General features: G+C 40.0%; 3 protein-coding genes across 4 annotated transcripts; 2 read left to right on the top strand and 1 right to left on the bottom strand.

Annotated features, from left to right (window-relative positions):
• The first annotated feature begins 1,172 nt into the window (after positions 1 to 1,172).
• epha2a (eph receptor A2 a) lies at positions 1,173 to 14,179 on the top strand. Its single transcript, XM_067505263.1, has 17 exons — positions 1,173 to 1,359; positions 2,181 to 2,248; positions 3,728 to 4,364; positions 8,129 to 8,284; positions 8,393 to 8,725; positions 9,117 to 9,244; positions 9,385 to 9,565; positions 9,669 to 9,771; positions 10,045 to 10,097; positions 10,223 to 10,348; positions 10,705 to 10,890; positions 10,978 to 11,039; positions 11,361 to 11,570; positions 11,775 to 11,924; positions 12,164 to 12,357; positions 12,718 to 12,873; positions 13,388 to 14,179. The coding sequence occupies exons 1-17, from the start codon at positions 1,284 to 1,286 to the stop codon at positions 13,494 to 13,496; spliced, it is 2,928 nt and encodes a 975-aa protein (XP_067361364.1). The 5' UTR covers positions 1,173 to 1,283; the 3' UTR covers positions 13,497 to 14,179.
• Positions 14,180 to 16,593: 2,414 nt separating this feature from the next.
• Positions 16,594 to 20,809, top strand: cplane2 (ciliogenesis and planar polarity effector 2). Of its 2 annotated transcripts, none has more exons than XM_067503952.1 (5): positions 16,594 to 16,818; positions 17,767 to 17,919; positions 18,046 to 18,170; positions 18,299 to 18,438; positions 18,759 to 20,809. In XM_067503952.1, the coding sequence occupies exons 1-5, from the start codon at positions 16,707 to 16,709 to the stop codon at positions 18,958 to 18,960; spliced, it is 732 nt and encodes a 243-aa protein (XP_067360053.1). In that variant the 5' UTR covers positions 16,594 to 16,706; the 3' UTR covers positions 18,961 to 20,809. The 2 variants fall into 2 exon arrangements, with proteins under 2 accessions (XP_067360053.1, XP_067360054.1); XM_067503953.1 differs by lacking the exon at positions 16,594 to 16,818 and adding an exon at positions 16,866 to 17,685.
• On the bottom strand, positions 19,618 to 23,498 carry si:ch73-15b2.5 (rho guanine nucleotide exchange factor 19). The gene is made up of 11 exons (XM_067503950.1): positions 22,756 to 23,498; positions 22,616 to 22,680; positions 22,215 to 22,513; positions 21,551 to 21,711; positions 21,319 to 21,471; positions 21,094 to 21,223; positions 20,935 to 21,009; positions 20,480 to 20,572; positions 20,215 to 20,363; positions 19,836 to 20,000; positions 19,618 to 19,756 (listed from the first exon to the last, which is right to left on the bottom strand). The coding sequence occupies exons 1-11, from the start codon at positions 22,875 to 22,877 to the stop codon at positions 19,711 to 19,713; spliced, it is 1,458 nt and encodes a 485-aa protein (XP_067360051.1). The 5' UTR covers positions 22,878 to 23,498; the 3' UTR covers positions 19,618 to 19,710.
• Positions 23,499 to 23,506: the final 8 nt, after the last annotated feature.

Below are 23,506 nucleotides of genomic sequence, written 5' to 3'. Positions count from 1 at the left end.
TGTCAGATCTTCTTTGTGTTCACATATTCATACTCAAATTGTGAGGTTCTCTCATTAGTAGTCATATATTCATACCAGACCTCCCCCCTACTTGACCCTTCCTTTACCAGTCGTGGGAAAGACAAGTCCTGGATGAGATGTGGAGGATCCAGGCAATTAGTTAGGAGATGGTCAGAAAAGATTTAAATACTAAGACTTAAATACTCTTTCATTCTGAAATATTACTGAAGTCCAAACCTATTTGTACTGGACAATAGTTTGTTTTTAATATATGTATTTCCAAACACAGCTTAAAACTCCAGTCTATGGTACAACCTGGTGCTCCATCTTTAATAACATTTCTGCACAAAAATCAAACAACTACTTAAATGAATCAGAACAACTTCATTTTAGAACAAGAATCTGTCTGTGTTACTTAAATTGCCTAAATTGCAGAATTTAGCAACAAAGTTGAATTATAATTTCCACCATACTCTCCTTGTAGCTATGTCCATTAGAAAAAACATGAAAAACATGTAAAATACATGTCTAGTAGGAAAGTAATTTCCTGAAAATTCTATTCTATTCTAGACAACAAGAGCACACAAGTCAACATTTTTATTTATCCAATTATAGCACCGTTTGAAATGTTATAATAATGTTTATATGAACGTTACAAGCTCCTTTGCAGAAATGTGTGCAGAAAAGTATTCAAAATTATACCGATTTTAATGAGCCACACCTGTTAAAACTCTGCTTAGACAGTAAATGCTATTAGTAATGGTACATAATTCTAATACATGTCTAATACATGTAATACATCTAATACATGTCTACATTGATTCGTTGTCTTACTCGTGATACAACGAATAAAAATAAGTTATATATTGTATACAATGGGGATGAGAAGTTTCTCAATGAAAAGATTTTGTGCTATTTTTAGGAAAGCAATTAAATATAAGTACAATTCCGGCCCTGACTTTGTTAGCAATCAAAAAAATCATGTGTCACTGGAGTCGGACGAAGCGACACTGATTTCGATCCGTGCAGGTAACTGAGTCAAAGTTCTGCAGCAAATTATGAGCCGTCTTTTCACAGAAACAGGTGTGGGCGGGGCGTTCTGGCTCGCCCCCTAATTACCATATTTGGAAGGGCGGGGTGATGACGCCACCTGTTTGTGAATGGGCTGCGGGCACGCGCCGGTGGCGTGAAGTGTTGAGAACACTGGAGTCGGAGGCAGAGACTGAGGAGCGCAGACTTTGGGACATAAAACCACCACTTATAAAACAAAGTGGCGTGGAAACATGGAGCTCCCTCAGATAAATTTGTTCCTGATTTTATTTATTAGCCGAATATTTTTCAGCCTCCAGTCTAAAGAACGTAAGTAGGCTCCTTTATTTTTGGACATCTCTCGTAAAATTATAACGCCGCACCTCATGAGTCAGTAGGAAGGAATCTCATAGCCTGCTTCAAGTTTAACTTGTGCCTTATATATTTTCCTTTGTCAAGATCAAATTTCTCACATAGCCTGAAAATATTTTTTGTTCTGGTTAGGTTTTTTTTCAGTTATAGCTAAGCAGATTGCCATGTGGGGATCATTACTTTTGTATGTGTCATTTTGAAGTTAAAACTTTGTCTTAAAAATCTAAGGTAGTTCGCATTACTGAGAGGCTCCCGTCGTTTCCCCCCAACATTTCTGTTTTAAAATCCATTTCTCATGAGACTGAACAGGGCACCTGCAGATGTCTGAACATGTCCGACTTTTTGTTTCGCTCTTGGGCCAAAATTCATGTATTACCCTCGTCATGGCCATTTGAGTGCTCACGCCTTTCTCACACATTATTAGTTCAGTCTGCTGGACACAGAGGACACGGTGAATAAAGTTCTGATTGAGACCGACATGCTTGGTTAAACTGTCACAGAATGGCATGTGCCCCCCATAAATCTGTTGCCCCCTGAGATCAAGGCAGAGCATTTCATTGTACAGTTCAGTCATTGTTCTCATTATTTCTATCCTGATCAATACACACCGCATTGTATGTTATAGATGTATATTATTAAGACATATATGCCTGTAGTGACTTTATTTAATCGCTAAAAGTGTATTATATTGTGTAAGAAAAGCCTTAATTAATAAGGTGTCATTACCACTTGTGTGCTTGTTATAACTATATCACCTTTTTTACCGTTTGACATTGCAGAGGTATTACTGGACATGAAAGCATCAGGATCAGAGCTGGGGTGGTTGACGTCCCCAAATGAGAACGGAGTGAGTATTTATACTTCACAGGCATTTTTAAGACTACAGGTTTACGACTGCAAACTGTTTCTCTGTGTAAAACAACCACTGAAAATGCTGCACATTTGATCTCTGTTTAGCGACAATCCAACATGACAGAGTCGGTTTTCTGCACATCGAGTCCACTTAAAAAAGCTCTCTGGAAAAGATGGAATGAGTGGCAGTTGGATTAGGTTTGGCAGAGCTCAGCTAGTTTTTTCACAAGGAGCTTATGAATGCCATTAAAATGTCAAGGTTCAGCCTACATTTAAATTTACAGTACCAAAGTGCAATTTTACAGAATCAGAATACATTGTTTTCCTTTCATCACTGACCATAAAACACAATTCAAGATTCATTTGTGAATCTCTGCATTTACAGTTGCATTGATCTATACAGTAGGAAGACCCAAGTAAAAGAAAACGACAGGCTGGTCCATCTGTGGAGAACCATCCCTCTATGTATAGTTCAGTGGCTTTCCGTCTAAAAAAAGCTACAGCACATAGCTACTTTCACTGTGTGCGCTATGTTTCTTGTGCGACTGTTCTCAAAGATCTAAGAATTCTTGTTTTATCAGATAGGATTTCCCCATGTCCATCAAACAAAGCTTTGATCTGATCCAGTGTGCTTAAATTTGTACTAGAGAGGATTTATTGCAAAAGTGGATCAGGCTTAAGCAAACATTTGAGCCTTTTACTTTGTGAACACCTCATTCGACAAGAGCAAGCTGATGGTAATTACAAATTGTAATCACTGAAGTTCATTTTTAATTTGGCCAACATAGAGGATGTAAAATGCAAAACTATAAAAATTAGAGAGTGAAATTGTCTGTCGCACTTTATGAATTGTTCTGTGCTTTTCCTAAACACTATAGGATTCATTTTGACATTTACTACACTTATTTTCACTTTTCTAGCAAACAATAAATACAGTAAATGTAAGCACTGATTTAAATCCACGTAACACGTAACTGGTACTATACTAAAATAAGAGCTGTTACAATTTAATGGTAAATGAAGGCTTTTAATCGTTCTACTTTTCCAACTTCCCTGTCCTAAAAAGTCTTAATTGCTGCAAAATGTTGCTACCATGCCTTTACACTGTGCATATAAAGCTCCTTTAAGTGCTGTAAATGTTACATGGCAGTATTTGCTGGATTTATGTTGTCTCACACACTTGCTCCATCGTGTGTTACTGGAAAGCCACACACGTCGTGAGCGCAGTACATGTCAAGACCAATATTCTTAATGTGTGGAAAGAAAGCTCAAGCTCGCTTCCCCGCTTTATGAGCTTCTCACACACCATGAAAGGAGAGGTGTCTCATCAATAAAACTGCTTCTTGGCAAGAACAAAGCTCCTGAACCCTGTAATTCTCTAAAAAATGTGTGTTTTCTCCTATAATTATTGTCATGTGGAAACACTGACTTTTGCCCCCTAAACTGATCCTTCTCCTCTTTTTCTGTCACACAGTGGGAGATAGTCCAGACAGTGGTGAATGGCTCACTTTTCTACACCTACAGTATTTGTAATATTGAATCTAGTGAACAGGACAACTGGTTACGAACCACATTCATTCAGCGGCGCCCAGGCACAACACGTGTGTCTGTGGATCTCAGTTTTATTGTGCGGGACTGCAACACTTTTGATGGTGCCTCAGTTGCCTGCAAAGAAACCTTCAACCTCTTCATCTCAGAGGCTGATGCTGATGTGGGAACCAACTTTCGTAAAGGGCAGTTTCGCAAAGTAGCTACCATTGCTCCTGACGAAGTCACACAGGGCCGTGTGCTGAAGGTCAACACAGAAACGAAGAACGTGGGGCCTCTGTCCAGAAAAGGCTTCTACCTGGCTTTTCAGGACATGGGTGCTTGTGTGGCACTACTGTCAGTCAGAGTTTACTACAAGATGTGCCCATCCACAGTGCAGAGCTTGGCAGCCTTCCCAGAGACGGTGGCAGATGCTCTGAGGGAGGTGGAAGGAGCCTGTGTGGAGAATGCCATCAGTCAGTCCACCCCACGAATTTACTGTACAGCTGAGGGTGAATGGGTGGTTCCCGTGGGCCAGTGCCAGTGTCTTGCTGGCTATGAAACAACCGGGGACTCCTGCCAAGGTAAGCACTGCCAGAAATATTCTATACAACTCAACTGAACATGTTTGTGTTGCAGTGTGAGTTGTAGCAAATGAAACACCTCCAACCACTACTTTGGCAAGGTGTGAGGCAAGAGTGCATAGGAATGTTAATTATGTGCGATTTGTTTAGTTGCAAAAACACTCCATATCTGTCTTGAAATAGGTCATATACAGCAGGACTGGGAATGGGAAAAGAGAAAAAAGGGAGTGTGTCTAAACATGTTTGTTTTGTTTAGATTGTAAGGCAACCGCAGATTGCTCCATATAATACAGACAAAAATCACAGAGGAAATTTCAACAGTCTTCCACAAGCGCCTCATCATTTCATTACCTGTTGGCCAATAGCATATTCTTTCCGCTGTCTTTCTGTCAGGACTGAGGAATGGGGCTGGGCTGAGGCATGATTTTATGAACAGGAAGTGGTAATGTACAGTAGAGACACTGTGGTTACACTGTAAAATTCACTACAGTGCACTCAAAGATGACTGTATGCATACCAATTATTAGATTTAATTGATTTTGAAAATACAGAATATCTTCATAAAAACATCTTGCGTTCTCTTTGTAATCTTACAGATTTTGAATACAAATTATCTGTAGTATTATCTCAAAATCTGTAGTATAATCTGCTGATCACAAAAGTAGGGAAGTAAATTTTTTGTATACAAACTGAAAAAAATCGTGTAAAGATTTGTACATGAATTTGTATGCAGTAAAAAATAAGAGGACAGCTCTTCAGTGTATATGAGGGTAGTTTCTTCACCCTTCAGATATTTGTTTGCAGTTTTTTACACATCAAATAAACATTATACAGACACAAATTTAAAAATTGTGCTGAATTTGGCAACATAATGTCGACAGTTTATGCTTTTGTCCGTTAAATTGACTGATCCAAAATTAAGTAGAAAAAGATCTGTGCACAAATACAGAGTAGTTCAAATGATATAAACGTATGCTGCAAAGGACATAGCTGCATTGTTCATACAGTTTGTCTAGAGCTGTCCTGTCTTCTGGTATCCTGGGGTGTGGTGTGTGGAACTTTGTGGAGGAAACGTGGGAGGAGAGAGGCTACAGAGAGATGAGGAAGGAGGGGAGGAAGGGCACAGTATGCTGTGGGGATTTCTGAAAGGAATTCTTTTGCTCTCACGTCATCTACAGTGGTGATTGATTAAAGGAAGGGCTGTGTGAAATGTGTCAGGATGACTACCTGAGTGGTGTGTCTTCTTCTCACAAGGATTTGTTTTGTGTCAGTTGCTAAGGTTACCGGAACCACAGATTACAGGGAAGGGGATGACACGCCTTTCAGACTGAGTCAGGCAGTGGTTTAAGACTCCTTATAGTCCGAGTCACCTTGACTGGCAAAGTTTGGTTTCTTATTGGAATCTGTTCCTATAAATGGGCAGATCACCAGCTGAAAGAATATGACTAAAGAGATAAAGATTTTTGATCATGCCATCTTTTACAACTATTTTCCAACATTGTATAAAGAAATTGATAATCAAATTGTCAGGAAAATAACTGCCAAGTTAATCAACAATGATAATATATTTTCTTATTAGATCCAGAACTGCACAACTCTTGGTTGGAAAGAACTCTGCTTAAAAGAATGAATGCTTCATTACAATTTGCACAATAAAGGCAGAATAAGTGTGGAAGTAAAGGTAAAGGAATTTTTTTTTAGACTTTAAAGGTTCATAACCACTAAGCTGAGCACCTGAAACGGAAGTTGGGAGGAAGCTGTTGAGAGAAAGACAGGAAATATTTGGCTGGAAAAACTGTGATTCCAAAGTCTGGAAGATGACCTGATCATGAAGGTGCAGGAAACACGTTTCATTACATAATAAAAGCAAAATGCTGCTGCTTCATCCAGCCAACACTCTAATGTAAGATACCCGGTGCCCCATTCCATGTTTTATGCTGCTAGAGAAAGTGATATCTTTAGAGACTCATGGCTAGCAAACAAATTCCACTGGAGAGCCCAACTGTTGTGGGAAAAGAAAGTAAAGTGAGATGAGGGGAAATGCTGACTGACACAAATAAGCAGGTTGTCCTTGGTTGGAGTCTGAGGGTGGGGAGAGAGTCGACAGTTGGCCCATGAGGGTGGTTAGTTTCGTGGGTCCTTAGTTAGGTGTGGAGTGTAATTTGGTCAAGAGGATTAGTAGAGCAACAGGACAGCTGGTAGCCAATGACATGGCTAGCTCTGCCTCCCTTTGGTCTTTCATCCGGTTGTTAACACACACAACGAGCTCCCTAATCTATGTTCCCACTCATTAGAACAATGGGCCGACACAATACAGATTCAATTAACAGATGCATCGGTGCGGAACATAAGTCCTTTTCACATGTGTGTTGCATTCACAGAGGGTGTGGAACAATTAGAAGCACAAATTTTGCTCACAATTAAATAAATATGTTTGTTGAATAAGTGGAAGTCAGATTAAGAAATATATACAATAATTAAAACTTTTTAAAGAGTATTGAACATTTCTAAAGATCAGAGTTGTTATGAGCCAAAGTTTGCATAACACACATGCTGCCATTTGTGAGCTGTATAATGAGTGATACAACATATTTATGGCACCACTCTGTCCAGTCTCACAGACAATAGATGAATAGGGTTGGAGTTCCTTTGGTACGTGACAGAAGTCCTGCTGCTCCAGCTCAAGATGAAATGGGCTGACCTGCTTTTCTTATGCGAAAAGACCTCAACTACACCCCCATTGCTGCCAAGTAACTCCCCAGGGAGAACTTCTGTTGGTGCTCCAGACCTTCACCCCCATCCCCCATCCATGCATCCATCTATTCATCTTTATCCCTCTCAACCTGTTCCTTCTGCACCATGGCAATACTCTGAGTGCAAAGGTCCTTCTGTCTTGGCGGTAAAGTAACGCATATTCAATTCAGGGTTCAGTCAACCTCTTCTCTCGGCTGCCAGCACAGGGGCCACATGAAAGGCAGCCCTCTAGTGAAACAGCAAAATGGAAGGAGAGAAAATCTTTTATAAGGTCTATTTTTCCTGTGCTCTGAGGTTTTAATCACCCCCAAAACTATGTGCATCTGTTTCCATAAACATGCCAGTCACAAGTCACACTATTTTCTCCAGCAGCTTTTCCCCTTTCCTGATTCTCCACTAACTATTCATTGCTCTATGCAGTAATTTGTGACTGGTGTTGGGGGTGGGGTTAGCAAAAGGAAGGAAGCAAGGGAGGAAACATCAGCATAAGACTGACTTGCAGGTTTTGTGTCCTGGTTTCTGTCAAGTCTGCATGTTCATTAACCTCCCTTGCCCTGAAAGCTTGTTTATCTGTCTGCTCAAATACACATCACAACACTCCACCAGTGTCCAAGGTGCCATTTCCTTTGGCTAAAGCATAAACATTATCTGCCAGAGAATACGAACTGAGAATTCTCAGAGGAAAGGCAGATCAGATCACCTGATGGATTTAATGCTCTGCTGTCATCCGGTTGACACTGGCAGTGTGACCTGAGATTAGGCCTTCAGGCAAAATAGGCAAGTTGAGGCAGATCATCAGGGAAATCCCTTTTCATTCCTCCGGATACAAGACTGACTGATCATAAGTTACACACAACAAATGCTTCCTGTTGGGTTGAAAGGGGTGGTTTTACAACTGCAACAGCTTCATTGTTTGCTTTTTGATCAGTCATTCCTTCCTGTGTTTGTCTGTTTCACAGTTACTCTTATGACATGTTTAAACTAACACACGCCTTCTTTCGCTTACACAGCATGCAAACCAGGCTACTTCAAGCCATCTGTATCAACCGAGTTATGTCAGGTTTGTCCTGATAAGACTAAACCCTCTGCAGCTGGCGCCAGTGAATGTCAGTGTGAGGAAGGTTTCTTCCGCTCCCCTTCAGATCCTCCAACATCTGCTTGCTCTGGTAAAAACCCCACTCACTGTCATGTTCCTGAAAAAGACAAGTATTATATTCATTACTGTCAGTTTGGAGGACTAAACTAACTGTTCTGTGTCATCCACTTCTTCCCAGCTCCACCAAGTGCCCCCCGTGACCTGACCTCCACCACACTGTCAGCAGAGGGTAGGCTCCAGGTGTCCTGGAGCCCACCGCTGGTGACCGGGGGCCGCAGCGACCTTACCTACAGCGTGGTGTGTGAGCACTGTGATGGACTCGTGTGCAACCCTTGTGGTGAGAAAATGCGCTTTGAGCCAGGTTCTACTGATCTGCGGGAAACCACGGTCATTGTGAGTGACCTGGATTCTCATCTGAACTACACTTTCACTGTGGAGGCTCACAGCGGCGTGTCCCAGTATGGCACTGAGGCATCTACTGCAACCATCACCACTGCTCTGGACTATACAGGTGACTAGGACTATAGAGGAGTGGAGCTGCTTCAACATGAGTCACAGATAAAAGAGTGCATGAGCATCCCTTGCTTTTAATGTCCCACAATCATGATAAAATATTCAGCTTAAAATTATGCTTAAGTGGTTTTCAGATATGTGAACATGTTCAGTATATTTTTGAGCTGTTAAAGAAGCTCAAGTGTTTCCTAAATGTTAAGACATTTTGTCCTGTGATAAAGTATTTGTCAGTAAAAATACCGTACAACAAGAAGGACTTAGCTTCTACACAAAGGGGAATTCAGTCTGACCTACTAAATCCCTAAGGCTTTCATTTCCTAATGTCCGTTCCAAAGACTATGATTAGTCACTAACCATTATTCTGCTTTCTGTCTCTCGCTGACTGTTAGATCCCCCCAAGGTGACGTTGATCCATCTGGATGATCGCAGCCCCACCAGTCTGTCTCTGTCTTGGACTCTGTCTCGCAGACCTCCAGCCCACATCAATCACCGCTATGAGCTTATGTACCGCAGAAAAGTAAGACACAGTGCTCTTTTCTCCTCATTCAAAGTTGAAGCTAAAAATTTAAAAATGCCATAAGGCAAAATCCCCCCCCAAAAAACTATTACAATCCACGCACTTTGAATTTTTTTTTCCTTTTGAATGTACATTTGCAGGATGGTGATGATGGAGAGCGAGATGTGACCACCTACACAGTCCTCGTTTTGGAGAAAAACTCAGTTCAGATAAATGACCTCAACCCAGATACAAGTTATATGTTTAGGGTTCAGGCCCTGAGTCCTGAAGGAAACCCTGGCAGCTACAGTGCAGAGCACGAGTTTCATACTTCACCATTAGGTACTCTCAACATTACAATCTACAGAAGATAGTTTCCTAAACATTGCTCTGACTACATTTGTATTACACATACTTGAGTGTCTTTTACTGTGATTTTGCGCAGCTGAGTCTCAGATCCAGAACAACTCCCCTATGGTAATGGGAGCTGTGGCTGGAGTCGCAGTTATTCTGCTTGTGGTGGTGGCCGTCCTCCTGCTGCGTAAACGGTGGGTTGCAGCACTCTCTATATCCACGTTCAATGCCTGTCTCGCACAGATAAATGTTATCTCCAGACTGGCAGACTGTGTGATTATGTTCCACAACCTCAAGTAAATTAAGTATACTCTGCTATGACAGCTCAAAGGGGGTTTATGAGTAATAGTCAGTGCTGTTATTGAATACAGCTTTGGTCTTTTTCAGCTGAGACTGACCTGCAATTACTGAAGAGCCAGTCTGTATTCTGTTTAGTCCTATAGTGATTAGTCTTGTTTTCCTCCCAGGAGACTGAGCTCTCGTGGCAGAGGAGGACCAGAGGACCCATACTTTTCAACAGGTTAGAAACCACACAGTACAGAAGATCTGTATTCAATAGCAGTTCAGTGTTATTTAGTGATCAAACCGTTTATTAAATTATTATTTTGTCTAATGTTCTGGTCTTTTCTGGTTTCCTCCTTATAGATCAACTCAAGCCCCTGAAGACCTACATTGATCCACACATGTATGAGGACCCTAACATTGCCATCCAAAAGTTTGTCACAGAAATTGACCCGAGTGCTGTTCGCAAACAAAAAGTCATCGGAGTAGGTGGGCATCTTTAATTACTCAACCCTATACTTAATGAAGGGGTGGCTGTAGTTGGTAAAGGCACTCGTCCACGGACCACAGGGTCAGTGGTTCGATCCCCGGTTCTGGCTATATGTCTGTGTCTCTGGGCAAGACACTGAACCCTTAACAGCCCATTCCTATCCCCGGCTGTGCAGTGCTGGTCCAAGCCCGGTAGAAATTGGGGAGGGTTGTGTCAGGAAGGGCATCCGGCCTAAAAACCGACCCTGAACTCATGGGATAAGCCAAAAAGACAAAAAAACCCCAAACACCTATGTTTATTGAGATCACAGAGCACAGTTTCTGACATTTCTTCCTGTTGTCTGCCTGCCCATCAGGGGAGTTTGGAGAAGTGTTTCGGGGTGTCATGAAGGCTCCTGGGCGAGGGGAGGTGGCTGTAGCGATCAAGACCCTGAAGCTGGGCTACTCAGAGAAACAGAGGCAGGACTTCTTGAGCGAGGCAAGCATCATGGGACAGTTCTCACACCCGAATATCATCCGCCTGGAAGGAGTTGTTACAAAATGTAAGTTGTAACTTTGGATAGAAGTTCATTCACACCTGATTTCTATTTAAGGCATGTTTGTAATCAATATTTTTATTTTATTTTTAGTCAAGCATGCCATGATAGTGACCGAATACATGGAAAACGGCGCTCTTGACACATATCTGAAGGTAAATATTTTTCTCAGGAAATTGTAGCTCGAGGCTTAAATATATTCTCTTTTATTCCTTTATATATATATTTATTTGTTGAAGTGGTTTTTTCACTGTGTATTAACGGACTATTTATTGGTTGGGACTGGTTGCGAAATCTTGTGAGAAATAACACATGAACCACAAACTGTTGGTTTTACAAATTTTTAAACAAATGAGAAGGGACATACTATTGTCTAATTACCAGAGGCTCATGGGTTGTTTATAATACCCTCTCCGAAAAATAAAGTACATAATATGAAATAATTTTTCGGCTATTGGCATTTTTGTCACTTTTAGGACCGGGATGGAGAGATTCCTTCATATCAGCTGGCGGGAATGCTGCGTGGAATAGCTGCTGGCATGAAATACCTCTCAGACATGAGCTATGTTCACCGTGACCTGGCAGCAAGAAACGTGTTGGTGAATAGTAACCTGGAGTGTAAAGTGTCTGATTTTGGCCTGTCTCGTGTGCTCGAGGACGATGCCGAAGGCACCTATACAACCAGAGTGAGTGTAACTGCTACATTTCAAAGCCTAGAAGCATAGCAACAGGCAATGATATACGGTATTTTTAAGCAGTAACCAATGTCAGAAGGTTAATGGTATTTTAGCTCCCAGAGTCCAAACGAGAAAAGGGATGGTCCTTCAGCGCTTGTGTTTCCTCTACCATCACTCATTAAATTGGATTTGTTAATGTTTGGCTTCTGTCAGGGAGGTAAAATCCCCATCCGCTGGACTGCTCCTGAGGCTATCGCATACAGGAAATTCACTTCAGCCAGCGACGTATGGAGCTTTGGCATTGTCATGTGGGAAGTTATGGCCTTTGGAGAGCGACCCTACTGGGACATGAGCAACCTCGAGGTATGTTTTATCTGTCACAGCCGCTTTCCAAGTCTTAAGAGCCTATGCTGGGTGGGTGGTGGTAGTAAGTTGCCTGATATCTGGTTTACTTTCCCCCAGTCCCCTTTAAGTTTGCTGTTAATGTCAACAGTTTTTTTTGCAAGGCTGCCTGTTCAAACTCTGGGTCACTACAGCCATAAATATACAATAAAGTTGAAGAAATAAAAAAAATCTAAAGCACTGCCTTCAATCTGCCTCAGGTCATGAAGGTTATCAATGAGGGCTTCAGACTTCCTGCCCCGATGGACTGCCCGTCCGCTGTCTACCAGCTCATGCTCCAGTGTTGGCAGCACGACCGATCCAAACGTCCTCGCTTCGCAGACATCGTCAACATTTTAGACAAACTGCTCCGAAGCCCAGAGTCTTTAAAAGCAATAGCTGACTTTGACCCACGGTAAGAACATTAATAAAGCAGTAAAAAGGTCACAAAATATTAAAAACCTTTAACCTCACCTTTCTTCACTATTATTTTCAAGTAAAAGATACTCATCTACTGTACACTTCAAATAATGGCATATTGTACCACAAACCTATATTTTTTTATTTATACATTTGTATTGCCCATTAAAAAGTAGGTGCTCCTACTTTTTCTTAACTAGAGCAAAATCAAACATTTTTCATCGGAAGTTACTGAACCACATTTTTTACCTAAGCGGGACAATAAAAGATGTTATCTTCAGGTCAGTCGTAAAATAAACTCAGTGGATGTAAAGTAGCAGTACAAGATGATCTTCTTATGTGTTATTTCTTGTAGCGTGTCTATCCGTCTGCCCAGCACCAGTGGCGGTGATGGCATCATGTTCAGGTCGGTGCCCGAGTGGTTGGAGTCCATCAAAATGAGTCAGTACAGCGATAGCTTCGCTCGTGCAGGGATCATGACCATGGAGCAGGTGCTCGTCTTGAGGCATGAGTAAGTACACAAATGGCACATGTGCAGCTCTGCAATGCTGCACTGATGTGGCATAAAGCCATATTCTGTTGCAACATTTGTTGTCAAGCATGTGATGCAGGAATTCTGCACTGTGCTTCTGCTCGTGTCATTCTTCTCATTCTCTACTGCCATAACTTCTATAACAGTGGTTCCCAAACTTGTTCAGTGTACATTCCCTAGTTATAACGTATTCATTGTACTTCACCCACATGTTCGGATCAACTCAAATACCCCCTAGTCCACCCAACATGTTACAAATATGATTATTTGAACTGATTTTAAAGTGAATGACACTATTTTCACAGTCTCAATAATTTATTTGTTTCATTTAGCAACCTATTTTTACTATGTATGCAGACACTCAATATATAAACTTCTTCACAATCTTTTCCAGGTGTACAAATATCCTTGGTGAGCACTGCTATTTATGCAAAACAGAGTCCATGTTGTTTTTAGCACACTCTAAATTGTATCACTTATCTTTCCCCTTCAGAGACATCAGGAATATTGGAGTGCGGTTGCCCGGTCACATGAAGAGGCTAGCCTACAGTATCCTGGGCCTGAAAGACGAGACGAGCTCCCTCAGCGTTTTCGCAGTATGATCAACTGTAAGCATTCCTCCAAATCAAAGTGCAATGACTGATCGTGTCTTTTCACTCATGGATGAGAAGGACTGAAGTAAGCATGGGGAGGGTAAGACTGAGATCCGCTGCTAATTTTTATTTCCTCGGCACGGTGTTGCACGACTGAAGAGGACCCTCCACACCACTCAGAAAGGACTGCGATTGAGAGAAAACACTTATGTACTTTATAAGAGAAGAGAAATAATTTATCTTTATGTAATAATGTTTTATATGTCTAATTTTTACTAAATGAAATAGTTTTAACCGCAAGCTATGAGACAATGTGCTCTTGACTTTGTATTTACAGAATGACTGAAATATTCAAGGCTCTTTATAATTAAGGGCTTTTGCTTTTAGTCACTCATATCCTGCCTGACTTTTTTGATCCTTCAGTTTGTTTGGCTTCCCTTTTCATGATCAGTGAAATATTATTTGAAGATTGGAATAAATATTCTACTCAGGGCAAAGAATCACACATTCTTATGTTTTGTAGTATCACATTATGCGTTTTATTTTCATTTGTTTACATAATGTCTTAATGCAACTGTCCATTTTTTTTATTTAATATTTATTTTATTTTCTATTTATGTAATTTGTTATATGAGCTGGCACGTTTGCCAGGTATTGTATTTTTCTGTTTAAATAAAGTCAATGTTTCCTGACTGGTTTACTTATGCAGCTGTCAACCAGTGTGTTAAGAATGATGGCTCTGTGAATTCATTGTCATTCTGTTAGTAGTTGAACTCTTTGGTTAGATGAACCCCACTGACTAGCAATACCCCACTGTTAATCTTTAGTGCTTCTATGATGTGGACCATTGTATAATTAGTGTTAAATACCTCATCTTCCTTGTGTGACAAAAGTTCACAACATGACTTTTTCATGTCAGAGTGAAAACAGATCTCTATAAAGCAATCAAAACTAATAAAAAATATCAAACTTAAATATCAAAATAAGCGACAGCATAAGAATTCATCCACTTTCAACTAATCTACCGAAGTCATCACTGTTGGAGCCAGTTGGTGTTAAATGTTACACAGCTGATAAAATGGAAATCGCCCGAGTGCATTTGATGTGTTTAAAGGGTTGAATCAGAATCTTGCCCAAAATCTGCACCATAAAGACAAAACAACAGTCCAATCAACTCAGGGGAATGGATACAACAACATGTCCAAGTCAGTAAATATTGGTTGGAGTACAGTTAAATGAAAGGAACATGATACACATGTACATCTGCAGGCTGTCTTCAAAAACTAAGTGACCTTGCAAGAATGGGACAATTGGAGAACACCTATAACTCCTTTGAAAGATTTACAAGCTTTTGTCTCTGAAATGGTAGAGACTGTAATGAAAACTAAGCAAAGCTCCTAAATCTTCTCCTGCACATCAAAAAGGAACTTTATTTGGAAGCCAGCCTTTGCTAAAAACGAACAAAAGTAATTGGACCACCACTTTAATCGATCTGTCTTATTTATAATGAGCACTAAAGGGACACACAAGATATTTTGATGTCGTCTGCCTTCCAGATGGTGCTGAAAAACCTCTTTAACTTTTCCGAGGTGGAGCAGAATTTCACACTCACACACAACTGTGCTTCACCATACCACTGCCACTCAGCCAAGCTGTTTTACCTATGGGTTTCTGTCAAAAAACAGATTCCAAAAACCACCATGACATGATCAACTTATATTAAAGCTACATAATTTTGTAATATTGTCGCATTTCTTCTCCCAAATTTGAGGGTTAAAGTTCCTTCTCTATTGCACCTGATAAATATAACATATTCCATCACACAGAAACATCTTCACATTCGTTCTCACACTAACACAAAAATTTTTTTGGACTCATTGGTGACATCCTTCAGTTCAGCTGGTGTGAATTTTCTCCAGAGGATGTTATCGTCACATTACGTTTACATTACATTTACATTTAGTCATTTAGCAGACGCTTTTATCTAAAGCGACTTACAAGTGAGGTACAAGGCAAGCAAAAATCTAGATCAAGGAGAAATCATCAAAGCAAAGTCCTATGAGAAAAGTGTTCACATTTCACGAGATGTGCGAGAAAGAGCAGAAAGTAAGTTATTAGCTGGCTTTTTTCTTTAAAAAAAAAATAGATTTAAGTGCATCCTCGCACAAGCTGATAAAGGTCCATGATGAGAAGGTGAGCCATGGCCTTTGTAAATCTCTATAGTTACCTTTAACTTTAGACTAAATGTAGTAAAAATACCTTAGGGACATTTTAAAAAATTTTTCTGTTGCAGTGATGATGACAGATGACTGTAATATGTAAGTGAGACTAGTGTTTGTTGGTTTGATTTATGCCGTCTTTAAATTTTGATGCTTTTTGTTGGTTTTTTTTGCCATCAGGTAGGAGAAGATGGCTCTGTCACCAACACATTTTCTCATGGATGCAGACTACCATCAGATGTGGACCCCCTATCTCTGACCACATCCTTAAAGAGCAGTGGGTTGCTAAACTTCACAGCTCTGAGTATATTTTAGCATTTGTTTTCTGCACCTTATCGACACTTTAAATAAAAGTCTTTTCACTCTTGCTTTTATTGCTACATATTATTCATATGTAAACTCACCAGTCAGCACTGAACCAGTCGCTCTCCTGTGAAAGGGTGGAGTGTAGCGACCTCAAGCGGTGGTGCAGGAACTAAGAGTGAACATTCACGTACTAACCGAAATATGAAAACCAATAATTAGGGTGAGTTGGACAGAAACTCACTATAGATGTACTATAAAAACGATGTTCTATGATAAACTACTACCTAGGCCAAATAGGAGAATATGACAAAACATAAAAAAAATGTTCATGTTCATGTAGTTGTCTCGCTTTCTTTTCTTTCATGTTCATGCTGTTGTCTCGCTTTCTTTTCTTTCATGTTCATGTTGTTGTCTCGCTTTCTTTTCTGTATTCTCAACACCTCTTCTGACCATATGACGTAAAAAAAAACATTTTCCCAAACTTTCTCTGCCCACAGCGACATGTATAGGAATCGACAGTAGACGTTGCTGTAATTGACGACTTTTAGTGAACATGAATGCGTCACAGCAAACTGACGGAAGTGACGACAGCGGTTGTCAAGGCGCACTTTAGTTTACGGACGTTTTTTCAGGTGGCTGCAAACCTGACCTCGGTGTAATTCTTAGTTAGCTCAACAAGCTGTCAACCAGCGACATGACACAAATTCCTCCTCCCGGATCAATCGTAGTATCTGACTGGCATCGATGTAAAGACAGCAAAGAATACTTCAGCAAGATCCTCCACAGGCAAAAACGCAGACACTTCGGTAGCACACGGATCTTTTTTTGGTTGAATTAAGCTGTAGTGTTATTTTCACTACGCCATTCATGCAAACAGTATCGTTGAGGTGGAAGTGACTAACAACTTTAATATAAAATTGAGTTTATTTTGTTTTTGTTGTACTTTCACTTCATTTATAGGCGACTGATGCACAGTCTTTATTAGCTACATTTAACTGTAAAAACTCTGTAACATGTCGACTATCCAAATTTATATACAGCTGAAACAATGTGTTGGCTAAAAACAAACTATTGGTGAAATTATTTCTCTTTATAATTACATTATAGAACTACTGATTTACAACAGTTTCTTTTCTTACTGGTTATGCATCTTTAAAATTATAGGCTATTTTTAGCTAAATCTGTACGCTAACCATGGATCCAGCAAAACATTTCACGTTGTTGAAAAATCAATCTGTTCTTGCAAAATACTTTAAATTTTAATCTAAGTAGATATGCTACTATTTTAAGCTTTGATTCTTAAATATATTTACCACTTTTAGTATACCACCTTTACTTGTAATATTTTTACAGTGTGTTCAGTACTTTTACATAACTCCTGATGTATTGTCTGTTAATGTGTTTGGACACTAGTGATAAAGAAAACATTTATATTACCTATTTAATGGAAACATTTATCCTCTGTCTTAATCTGAGATGTCACTTCCTCATTAGGAATCAGTCACAAACAGTATAAAAATGTGCATTTTCTCTTCCTATAAGTGCAAACCTTTCATAAACTAGTCTGGGGTACAGCAACCCAGTGATGGATCTGTGCACAAGACTGACTTTTCTCATGTCTGTTAAGAATCTCCTCGAAAGTAAAAAAACGTAATTGGAAATTGTAAAAGGAGGTAAATTGTGGAAATTAGCCACGTGAAAACACTTGCGCATCTAATAACAATCATTGCATAATTTTAATGCTTGTTTTACAGGCCTGCTGGAGTCTCCATTGATGCCACCAAATGCAGCTGTGGACACAATTAATTATAAGATCTTCATTTCGGGCAAGAGTGGGGTTGGAAAAACTGCTCTTGCTGCCCGTCTTGCAGGCTGGAATATTCCCAACATGCACTATGAAACCACAGGTTAGTGACTAATGAGGACCAATTTCCTGTTGGCGTGGCTCTATTCCTCATAGATATTTTATTTTTTGATGTGTCAATTACAATTACCACTTTAATTTCATTTTAAGAGGTCTTCTGTCATTGAAGGTATTGAGACAACAGTGGTGTATTGGCCAGTGAAGATAAGAGAAAGTGGGAGAGTTCTTTTTTTCCGCTTGCAGTTGTGGGACTGTGGAGAGAACGCCCTACGCAGATTTGATCATTTGCTTCCAGTATGTATGAAATAAAGTATTTAAGAATTCAGCACATATTGAGTTATAAATTAATGTGGAACAAACAAAAATTTATACCCTAACGCCATCACACCATTTGTTAAATCACACTGTTTCCTGCCTCCCAGTCATGTAAGGAGCAGGTGGACGCCGTCCTTTTCCTATTCTCCTTCACTGACAGGACATCCTTTGATGATCTGTCAAACCAAATTGCTAAGTGGACTGTTCCAGCTGCGGGTCGAGTTGTGAAACTGGTGGTTGGCACCAAGTATCCTTTTGCATTCTTGTGGATTTTATTAAGCTGAGTCAAAGGCTTAAAGTCTATAGAATAACCTAAAGCTTAACATATTCTGCACCAAGCCACTATGCACTCCACTTTGGTATCCGAAATAGAACACACCCTGCTATAGTAATTTTGCACATTGGTCCTATGTGGTGACATATGAATGCCAAGGTTTGATTCATCAGAGATCACCAGATTATGTGTGACTGACCTCTGCTGTCACTATGTACATCAACTGAAAATATATATTCCCAAATATTTAGTTATATTAACACTAAGGTTTGTGTACTTAACATTTTGTTCAGATTTGATCTCTTCATGCACTGTGATGTGCCAGAGAGAGATGTAAAGGAGTTCCAGGAGACATGGAGCTTACCGGTGCTGCGTGTGGGTGGGGAGGTCAGTGACGGGCTGGATGACGTAGCCCCCCTTCTCAATTGTTTAACAGAGCAGCTGTGGCATCAAGACTGCATTACAGTTAGATCTACCAGCCAACATTCACAGTAGGAGACATGGACTATAAAAATTGACTTCCTTGTGACAGTTGAAGTAGATTCCAGGTAAAGTAAGTGGTAATGGCAAGCGCTTTACGCTGCTTCTTATTCGCACACATACCGATGGCAACTAAGTTGGGGTTCAGTATGTTGCTCAAGGATACTTTGAACGGGAGAGCCGGCCTTGAACCAATGATTGCCGGATTGATGGACGTCCCTCAGAATTGGTATAAAGAGTTTACCATGGGGAGGTTTTATTAGCTTGGTTATGTATCCATATAAAACAAAACCAGACATGAGTCTTATTAACGTGATAAAATGGCATTTATAAAAAATGTCAATCCTTAAGGACTGTTTGAAGCCCATATTGTTTAATCAATTCAAATAAACCAGTATGTGGCTCCTATTTGGTCATCACATCCACTGGTGGTTGAGAATTTAGTGTACTCTTCTGAAAGCACAGTGCTCATGCAGTTGTTGATTTAGTGTGATGTAATCCTGAAGAAAATATTGTATTTAATAAAAATATAGGGCACAATGCTTAAAAACAGGCAATTGTTTAATATAAGTAAAGAACTATTCCCCATAAAATACCCTCTTGAATGCTATACGCCTACCACCACAACTTCAGTGAATGTGTACATGCATGCTATATCAAGAACATTAGGTGCAGCGTAATTAATAAAAGTAATTAAAAGTGAGAGAAACTATACATGCATTAATGTTCATGTTAAAATGAAATTAAATAAACGCAGCGTTCCCATCAGTGTCTACATGACAGCATCTTTATCCAGGTCTCTTTATCTGATCTGCAATTAAAAGGAAATGAAATCAGAATTGTATACTAGTGGTTAAAAAAAGAAAGAAAAACTTAATCTGCCATCTTACTTTGTATGAGCAACAAGTATCATGGCTGTTTTGAGTCCTGTTTGATTTTGAGAGAGACGTAGCAGGAAGGAGTCTGGGGGCAGACCCAGGACTGCAGTTTTTAAAGTCTCTACATGGACATGTGTGGGGAATTCAGCGTGATCCATGACTCTGAATCGCTGGTCCCTGAACAAGAGAGTTGTTTTTTGGGGTGGGGAGAAAAAAAAAAAAGTTTACTCACTTTGGATCATCGCTTTTGTTATTAAAGTAAAAATATAAAATTCTGGGTTATTCTGTTTCAAATTGTGCAGCTAGACTGCTGAAATAACAGATTTATTAGAAATGTCAACACATTTCAACAAATCCCCTCATTTTACAGTAATAAGTGAATGTCCGATACTTTTTCAAGGAGATGATCAGAAGGTCATTGAAGAGATGGAGGTAAATGCTGATGAAGGACACTTTGGAGTTTGAAGTGTTCTCCACTGTCCTCTGTCTCATGGAGCCCTGGTGCACCAGGAAACGTCCGCTTACAACCAGAGGTACTGACTGGGCCGAGGAAGATGCAGCCTGTTAGAATTCACTGCCATCTGGACGTTATGTAACAAAAAAAAACAAGTCTCTTATACTGTGTGGACAAAAAAAGAAAAAAGGAGTGTTACCACCTTAACTTTGCCAAAATCCAGCAGCATTTTCAGGCAGACCAGCTCTTCTGTTTGTTTCATTTTTCTGACCCCTTTGTCACAGTCCATCACTATCTGGTAAAAGTAAAACAGGTAAACAGTTCCTTTACTAAAGTAAAGATAAAACCGGACAAATACTGTGCTAATACAGTGGCCAACTCAGAAAAATGGATATGATTGGATTATAATATCATTTACACATGTTGCATTTGGTTACGGTGGGGCTCATTTTAATTACTTTACCTGTGTACTGCTTTTGTATTCCATTACTTTGATGTTATCTAAACCTCTGATAAAACATTTGAATTATCAGTATTATTTTTAATTTTTACGGTTTGCTTTCCAAGATATTTAAGTGGCAACTGACACTTGATTGATTACTCAAAAATTTTCCCCTTCTGCCTTACCATGATCCTACACATCTGAACCCACATTACCTCATAAATGGCCTGTATTGCTTTTTCAAGATTTGAAAGGGAGTCAGCATCTGGTTCAGTCAGTTTCAGGATGCTCTAAAGAGAAAAAAAAAGAGAACCCTTTGTGGACCTTTGAAACATGATATTCCAAGTAAAACTGATTTAACTCCTTATAGCTACCTCTAGTAGAAGTTTAACACGGGTAATTCTCTGGAAAGGCAGCACAAGGAATGACTTCAGGCTCTGTCTCTGACACACTGGGTCACTCTCAAGCTTTTTGAGTGAATACAGAAAGTGTCTGTTCTGCTGCCTTGGGGTAAAAGAAAAACAAAACACACACACCTGAGTAAAAAGTAATTGTAAACTAGTGCCAGCACCAAGAGCATGTACAGAACATAGACTTACAGCAGTTGGTTGAGAAGTGCCTCTTGGAACATCATGTTGGTAACATATGGCACATAGAGCGTTTGAAATTCTGGGCAGTGTTTGAGCACAATGTCTCCAACCTGAGGTATTAACACATGTTCCGACAGTCGCTTTTCCAGAGCCATGAAAAAGCTACAACAGACAGGACACGAGCTCAGCACAGACATAAAGTTATAAATGTAAGCAGCATCTCTGTATGTCAAGCCCTCACTTTTCACTGGCTGCCATCACACGACAAATATTGGAAAATAAAATGTGATGTTCCCTCTGAGACAGCGTTTGTTTCAGTGCCTTTGATCCATAGAAATGATTGACAGCAACTCCAAGACTTTTTAGGTAAGATGCTTCAGAACCAATCAGCTCAAACATACACTACAGGAACAAAAGCGAGAGGGAAAGAAAATTTTTACACAGTTCTTGGAAAAATTGTTAGGTCTATTCCATGAGGGTCACTGAAAAGCAGTATGAAAAAAGTGCTGTGGCAGTTACCAGATCTCAACTGTGGGAGATTTTGAGCTGTAGTGTTACAGTGATCACCACCATTATAAAAACACCACAGGAGGGAATATCCTTTCTAAGAATTGGGTTCTGTCCCTCCAGGAGACTTTCAGAGACTTATGGATTTAATGCCAAGTTGCAGTGAAGTGGTTCTGGCAGCACACAGTGGTCCAACTCCTGTTTTTAATTCTTCCCCCATCCTTACATCTCAACATGCTGAAAGGGGGATTTAGCTGCATAACCCCCTCTCATGCCAGCTGGCTCCAAATTAGGAATGAATGTTGCAAACAAAAACATTGCAGAATGCAGTGTAACAAAGAATGTTGTGTTTTAGGTTTGACATTTTCAGCATAAAGTAATTACATGTTGTTCCTCACCTCCTGAAGGCGAATCTGTCTGTTAGTCAAGCTCCTGAGCAGGCCAGATGCCTTCACCTCCTCCAGTTCTTGCCAGAGGGTACAGGGCTTTACCTTAATATGGTGAGATGGTAGGGGGGATACAGTTGTTTCAGCAATGCTTTGCTTAGGAGATTGTGTCCCAGAACGGCTATGGGGGCTAAGAGGCGACTGCAGACCCTTCAGATACTCAGGTGTGATCAGTTCGGACACAAGACTCTTGTTGAGTCTGTTCAGATCATATTTAACTTCTCGCAAACTGTATTCCTGATACAGTGGGACTAGAAAACAAGAGAAGAATAAAGGAGAAATGAGACACTTGCCACAGACTAAAATTTACACCATTCACTGACAATAGGCCCCAGAGAGAAAGATAAACTTACAAATATGAATGTACTTTGACTGGAATGATACAGACGGCCCTTCCTCCTTAACTGGATCTGTGGCCCTGGGTTGAGTACATTGGCAACATTTAGTCGTCAGCAAGCCATGAACCAAATAAAAGAGATGTGTAACTTCTTACCCCTTTGCACTTTTATCCTGATCATTTAATGTAAACAGAGTGTTTTCTTCCTTAAGTCTAGGTGATGAGAAGAGCTTGGAGTGCATTCTCTCCAAATCCCACGCGCTTTTCAAGGCCATCATCCTGATGGCTGCAGATACATCTATGCTGGGACTAAAACAAGGCAAAACATTATGTCATATTCCTACTTCAAAAAGTAGGAATATGATCAAGAAACAAATGGTCATTACCTGCAATTCTCACGCTGGTTCAAGGAGTCACTGCTCTCATTAAAGACTCCATTGTCCTGTGCACACTTGTTTTCCAGAGGATACAACTCTGATGGAAGCTGCGCTCTCATCTTAATGGCTGGTCTTTGTGATAATAAACTATTTACTGGACTTCCAAAGTCTTGATCAGTGGTCATGTTTCTACTTAAACTGTGGCTGTTCTCTTCACTTTTACACAAGGCCACACACGTAACTTTTTATTTTACAACTACCCACACTGCAACCATGAATGTGTTTCTATAGTACTGCCCACATGAATGGTCTCCCTGAAATAACCTGAGCCGTAAGCAACAATCACAAAAATTAGAATCAGGTGTGACTTCCTGATGGTGCACAAAATGTCAGGTGTCAGTCATTGCTGAATTTTGTTTTCGTGACAAACAACGAAACAAACAAACAAAAAAAACCAACAACAAATAAAAAAACATTTGATTTGCCATCTTCACATAATCGATAAATTAACTAAATGAAAAATGCCCATC

Source organism: Channa argus, chromosome 5 (assembly GCF_033026475.1).
Source record: "Channa argus isolate prfri chromosome 5, Channa argus male v1.0, whole genome shotgun sequence".
NCBI classification, from domain to species: domain Eukaryota; kingdom Metazoa; phylum Chordata; class Actinopteri; order Anabantiformes; family Channidae; genus Channa; species Channa argus.
Note: the sequence above shows the minus strand (reverse complement) of the source record. Positions and strands in the feature narration are given on the sequence as shown.